The sequence below is a fragment of the Stegastes partitus genome, unplaced genomic scaffold (genome assembly GCF_000690725.1).
Source record: "Stegastes partitus isolate 25-593 unplaced genomic scaffold, Stegastes_partitus-1.0.2 Scaffold690, whole genome shotgun sequence".
Lineage (NCBI taxonomy): Eukaryota > Metazoa > Chordata > Actinopteri > Pomacentridae > Stegastes > Stegastes partitus.
In genome coordinates this window covers 300,239-306,497 of record NW_007578421.1, presented here as the reverse complement: position 1 = coordinate 306,497, position 6,259 = coordinate 300,239, and the positions used below count along the sequence as shown (strand labels likewise).

At 49.4% G+C, this 6,259-nt stretch overlaps 1 protein-coding gene across 1 annotated transcript; it reads left to right on the top strand.

Moving 5' to 3' along the window:
• Window positions 1-1,482: 1,482 nt before the first annotated feature.
• Window positions 1,483-5,314, top strand: LOC103363771 ([Pyruvate dehydrogenase [acetyl-transferring]]-phosphatase 1, mitochondrial-like). The gene is made up of 5 exons (XM_008290662.1): window positions 1,483-1,686; window positions 1,757-2,173; window positions 2,661-2,761; window positions 3,009-3,577; window positions 4,871-5,314. The coding sequence occupies exons 1-5, from the start codon at window positions 1,483-1,485 to the stop codon at window positions 5,137-5,139; spliced, it is 1,560 nt and encodes a 519-aa protein (XP_008288884.1). The 3' UTR covers window positions 5,140-5,314.
• The last annotated feature ends 945 nt before the right edge of the window (window positions 5,315-6,259 follow it).

Here is a 6,259-nt window from a genome sequence, read left to right as displayed (position 1 = left end):
CACACACACACACACACACACACACACACACACACACACACACACACGATTAAGCATACACACGCACTGAAACGCACTCATCGTGCTGCGTTCAGGGACCGTCAGATTCACAAACTGAAGATTGAAGAAGATGCAAAACTTTGGCTGATTACGATCAAACCAAACCAGTGATGTTTGAAAAAGTAATGAAGTGCTCTAATGTTTTAGAAGATAATCTTAATAACAGATATATAAACACTGGTTGTACTGGTTGTACTGGTTCCACACAGCTCACATTAAAAACATCCTTCACTGAGTGGAATGAGGAAACTCACCTGGGCAGGTGTGAGAACTGTTCTGTCTTGTGATGATTGTGTTTTAATGAAATAAAGTCTTTCTCTACAACTGAATCCAAACACGTGGAAGCAGATGATGAAACCAGTAAAAAGCTTTAAGAGCTTCTGTTGTCCACAGAGCGGCGACCAGACTGATGAACGGGCCGATGAAGCTCTAATGTTCTCCAGAGATGCAGAGAAACCGACATGAGACTCAAACCGGATGCAAACGGAGGAACAATGGTCACAAACTGGCAATGACATGAAACAAAACCATCAATATGTGACATTAAACGACCAAAACTATGCGAAACATCTGTGAGACGACAGAACAGTAACCGGTGCAGAACCTGGTTCTAGAAGATCTGGTTCTTGGTTACGGTGAGCTGCAGGTGTTCTGCTCTCAGACGGGCATCACCTGAGTCATCAGCGGCACACAAAGCTGCTCAACTCAGCACATGTTGGTCGTTTAGCATCTTTTCTATCTCATTTCAGCTGCTGATTTGAAGCAGAACACAGAACCTGCATCTACTCGGTACTGATGAGAGAACAGCTGCTGCTCGGCTTCACCTGCTGGTCTGGAGATAAAAACAGGTGAAGCTTCCACAAACTGTCTTGGACACGAAGGAGGAAAGAAAAAAGCGGCTCCAGCAGTTTATAGCTGACTGATTAGTGAGCAGCTGCCAAAGGTCACCGAGACGCTGAACAAACAACCTGCGACACGTTCAGACGCACCAGGTGAGTTCCAGAGTCACCTGAAACAGACAGAAGAACGTCTCCAGCTGAGGACCAAACCTGGAAGCACTGGAGGAGGCACAGGTGTGAACAGAACAGGTGAGAGGTGAAGTTTGCTGTATTCAGCACTTGAGATTGTTTCAGGTGGAAACGTATGTGGCAGACCATTCACACTCACTGTTTCTGTTGCTGCTTCCCATCGTTTGATTGGTTCTGTTCTCGCGGTTCTGCTGCTCAGAGGAGTGAGGCTCCTGAGCATCTGGCAGACGCTGTGATTTCAGGCCACCGTTACCTCTGATTGCTGTAGTTCCAGCTGCTCGTGTTCTGTGATCCTCCAAAGTCTGTTCTGTTCTCACTGCTACAGGCTGTTCTGGTTCTCCTTCAGGTCCAGTCTTCCTGTTCCTAGTTCTCCTGCTGGTTCTGGTGTGCTGCCATGTTGGGAAGAACAGGAAGCTTTGGTGGACGCTGCAGGTTTGAACTCCAGCAGTGCCGCTCCCTGTCCTCCCCTCCCCCTCCCCCTCTGCCTCAGCTGCCTGGACTCCATTTCCCTTCAGGCAGCAGGAGGTACAGGGCGGGGCAGGAGGCGGGGCAGGGGGCGGGGCAAATGAGTTCAGCTCAGACCGACCGGATCTTAAAGGTGAGAAACAGCTGATGTTCAAAGTGTTGCTGAATCAACCACATCAATCACACTGATCACCTGTTGTCAGGCCAACGAATACAGCCACACCCTTCCCAGAGGCCCCGCCTCCCATGGTGTCCTGGGTTTCCATAGCAACACACTGCCATCCAACCACCCAGGAGAGGATCGTCGGAGCAGCGCCACCTGCCTGCCGGGCCGCGGCGGCATCCTGTTCGGAGTGTTCGACGGTCACGCCGGGCCAGCCTGCGCCCACACTGTCAGCCAGAGGCTCTTCTACTACATCGTGGTGGCGACGCTACCGCTGAGGACGCTGGCAGAGCTGGACCGGGCTGTGGAGGAGGAGCGGGCGGTACCGCCATTGCTCGAGTGGCACAAACACCCTCAAGACCACAGCTGGACTGACGGAGGTGCGAGCTCCTTCCACAGTCTGAGAAACTACTGGCAGGAGAGACTGGAGGTCGAAGACGAGGACGAAGATGAGGAGGTAACTAGGGTCCAGAAACGCCACAGCCTTAAGTCTAGAATCAAGCTCTGCCCTGGTCCAGAAGTGAGGAAAATACCTACAAAAACCAGCTTGACAGAATTAAAAATCCAGAACTGATCAGAGTGTAGTTTGGAGGTCCTGACTCAGCTCCTGGGTCAGGTTCTGGGACATGTCCTGAGTCAGGTCCTAGACCAGGTTCTGGGACATGTCCTGGGTCGAGTCCTAGACCAGGTTCTGGATCAGGTCCAGGATCACATCCTGGATCTGGTTCTGGGACATGGCCTGAGTCAGCTCCCAGATCAGGTTCTTGATCAGGTCCTGGTTCAGGTCCAGGATAAGGTTCTGGATCAGGTTCTGAGTCAGGTCCTGGTGCTGAACTGAAGCCTGAGCAGTCTGGTTGGTATGAGGTGGGCTGACTAAGTTCTGGTTCTCTGTGAGCTTTTCCTTCTTTGACATCATTATCCTCCTGTTCTCTGATTGGCTGCAGGACAACAGCAGAGTGACATCAGCGCTGGTCAACGCTTTCCGTCGCCTTGACTACGACCTGTCTGTGGAGGCTCAGGTCCACCTGTCCATGTCATCGCCCAGGTGACGATCCTGTGGTTTCGTGTGGTCACTGTAGCAGAGTGTTGGATCCTGGAGGTTCAGAGGCAGTCAGCTGAACATCAGTTTAGAGCCGAAACAGGAAAAATGAAAGTGTTGCGTTCAGAGAGATGTCCAGCTGAGGGCCAGGCAATAAAGACCAACAGTTTTTAGTAGAGTTTTAAGTCCTAAACAAACACAATCCTCTGGATGTGTGAACTTCAGTCATCAGGCAAATCCTCTCTCTGTCCAGACGGGTGTCTGTTCCTGGGGAAGGCCTGCCTCTGTCCTCCCCCCTCCGGGTGGCGCTGTCTGGTAGCACGGCCTGCGTTGTCCATGTTTCCAACGGCATCCTACACGTAGCCAACCTGGGTGACAGCCGGGCCGTCCTGGGCGTCCAGGAGCCGGACGGCCGCTGGTCAGCGATCAGCCTAACCAACGACCACAATGCACAGAACCCCGACGAGCTCCAGAGGGTTCTGGAGGAACACCCGCCGTCGGAGCGGAGGACGGTGGTCCGCCACGACCGCCTGCTGGGTCTGCTGCTGCCCTTCAGGGCGTTCGGTGACGTGCGCTTCAAATGGAGCGCAGAGATGCTGAGTCGAGTCTACGAGACTCGACCAGATCTCATGTCTGCGGTCAACGAGGCAGTCCGGACGCTGCCGCCGCACTACCTGACCCCGCCCTACCTGAGCGCCCAGCCGGAGGTTACGAGGCACCAAATCACACCTGCAGACAAGTTCCTGGTGCTGGCGACGGACGGACTGTGGGAGCTGATGCACCGACAGACGGTGGTTCAGCTGGTTGGGGAGCAGCTGGCAGGTGGGTTTGTGGTTTTATTCCTGAGGTTAAACCCAAAATGACTATGATCTGAAAGTTACATTTTGGCCTTTATTTGGTTGGATGGATGCAGGAAGAACCTGGACTGTGTTTTAGTTCATGGACCAATTAGGTCTACTGCTGAGACTTCAGACCACCTGTATGAATGCTGGGTGATCAGGTCCCATCTGTTCTTTTCTCAGAATCAGTTTTATTGTCATTATACAACATATAATGAAACTGCACATGACTTCACTCCTTATATACAAATAACAGTGATATGTGCACAGACAATATGACAATTAGTAGTGTGGACAGATATTTACAGAAATATAAGACATAAATAAGTAGTGCAAAGTGGTGTTAATGGCATTTATTGTGCAGAATTGCAGGTGAGGTACATAAGTATGGTAAGCATCCTGTTGAAATTGTTTTAAAGACTTTATGATCAGAACACACAAGACTGTGAAGCCCCTGCTTGGATTTAAACACTGGAGTTTCTTGTTGCACTTTTCTGAATCAAGTTTGAGAGCATGTCGATGGAGAAAAGTAGAGGACCAAAGATGAGACCCTGAGGGACACCACAGCTCTCCAAAAGAAAGTCATCATGAAGCTGTTTTACACTGCAGGAACGTGCAGGTTGTTTTATGGAACCTTTGACTGTGTTCTCTGGTTTCTCTGAGTTGACACTGCAGCTGTTGGATCCTACGGTGAAAACAGAAAGACTGATAGCGATGATTAGCGGCCGATCCTGTAAATCAGCCATACTCATCTCACAGGCCACAGGCCAAATCCAGTCCGTTAGTGACTGCTGATTGGCTTGCGATCATTCCTGTAATTGTTCCAAATTTAAAATATTTTTCAGTTGATCATGGTGTAAATGTTGAACATTTTTTGCTAGCTTTCACACAAGGAACTGGGTGTAAAAGGAGTCGTCCTCGTCATAAGTTTTCACACAGCCCTTTATATTTGGGGCCGTGAAGGCGGTGAACAGTTTGCGTGGTTCAAAAATAACTGCTGTCCTGCACAGCAAAAGATGAGTCTGCCTGCTCTTGGCTTTGGCAAACAATGAGTGAGGTTAGTAAGTGAAGAAAAGTTGACGTGTCATGCTTCATGCTCTGTGGCCTGAGCAGTCCAGTTGGTTCTGATTTAGAATCCAGAGGAGAAGATGTGACTTTACAGATGGTTGATTGTTGGAGCTCAAGCCGCTGAGCTGTGAAGTGAGGGTTAGGGTTAGTTTGTAGGAGTCCAGCTGTTGGTGTGACTGTAAACAGTGTTGGTGTTCGTCTTCCACAGGCCTTCAGCAGCAGAGACCCATAGTTCCTGGCATGGGCATGACGCTGGGTGGCCTGCAGCGCCTCCTGTGGGAGCGGAGAGGCCGTGTCCTGTCGGTGCTGGAGGACCAGAACGCCGCCACCCACCTGCTCCGCCATGCGCTGGGCGACGACGGCTACAGAGCTGTGGCCCCAAACCGCCTGGCCAAGATGTTGAGTCTTCCAGCAGACCTGGCCCGCAGGTACCGTGATGACATCACCATCACTGTCGTCCACCTGAACGAGCTTTAACACCTGAAGAAGCGTACCTGCTCAGCCGCCAGGCAGGTGACCAATCAGCAGTAGGCGTGCTCACTCCATCCTTCCTCTGTCTGAATAAACACAACTCCTTCTTTTCCTAAACATGAGGTGTTTCTGGTATTTTGTCCACACCGTCTGACTACCGTTCCTCATAAACTGGACACACAGAGTCACGCTGATGACTTCAGTTTGACATGAAACCAAACTGAATTCAGTTTCATTTATAAAGGAACAATTCTGATCAGTCATCTCAAGGCCTTCAATAGCAACTTAAATGATCATTTTTTGTGATGTAGGCAGGATTGTTAATCCAGTTTTCTTCGTGGTGTCACCTCTTAACTTCTTGTGAATGATCACGTTGACTACAGCTGCTGACTCCTCTGAGCCAATTTAAATGCCACCATCAGGAAGAAAACACAAACTATCACCTGCTGCTGAGAGACGATTAGTCAGGATGGAAGCAGAACCTTAAAGCTCCACTGAAGTCTGCTGCTGGTCACATGGACAAAGAAAAGGCCTTCTTGGAGGAAAGTTCTGGTCAGATGGAACAAACACTGAGCAGAAACATGTCTGGAGGAGAGAAGGTGAGGCCTTTAACCCCAAGAACACCAACCCTACCACCAAGCATGGAGGTGGCAGCATCATGCTCTGGTTCTGTTCTGCTGCCAGTGGAACTGGAGCTTTACACAAAGTCAGTGGAACAATGAAGAAGGAGGATCACCTCCACGTTGTTCAGGAAAACCTGAAACCATCAGCAGAAGGTTGATCTTGGACACAGTTGGATGTTCCAACCAGACAATGAGCCCAAACACACATCAAAGTGGTGAAGAAATGGTTCCATCAGGCTGGAATGAAGGTTCTAGACTGGTCTCCCCTCATATCATATGTGGTCATGAAATATAGGGTAAACTGGGAAAGACTTCCTTAAGAACAATGTCTGTTATCTTTTTGAAATATATATATTTTAAATATCATAACATGAACACAAGTATTGTAACATGAATAGATTTAGAGGGTAATTAAATTCTAACAGACTACAATCATTATCAAACTAAAGGTACCAGCTTGAGGAAAAAGTCCCTGAGAAACTCTTATGTTTAATCAATGCTTA

What these genes read in the sequence shown, in the direction of transcription:
- LOC103363771 (XM_008290662.1), top strand. Translation starts at nt 1,483, where the DNA reads ATGTTGGGAAGAACAGGAAGCTTTGGTGGACGCTGCAGGTTTGAACTC. An exon ending in ACGAGGACGAAGATGAGGAG is followed by an intron (nt 2,174 to 2,660) that starts GTAACTAGGGTC and finishes GATTGGCTGCAG; the next exon opens with GACAACAGCAGAGTGACATC. An exon ending in GGTTGGGGAGCAGCTGGCAG is followed by an intron (nt 3,578 to 4,870) that starts GTGGGTTTGTGG and finishes CGTCTTCCACAG; the next exon opens with GCCTTCAGCAGCAGAGACCC.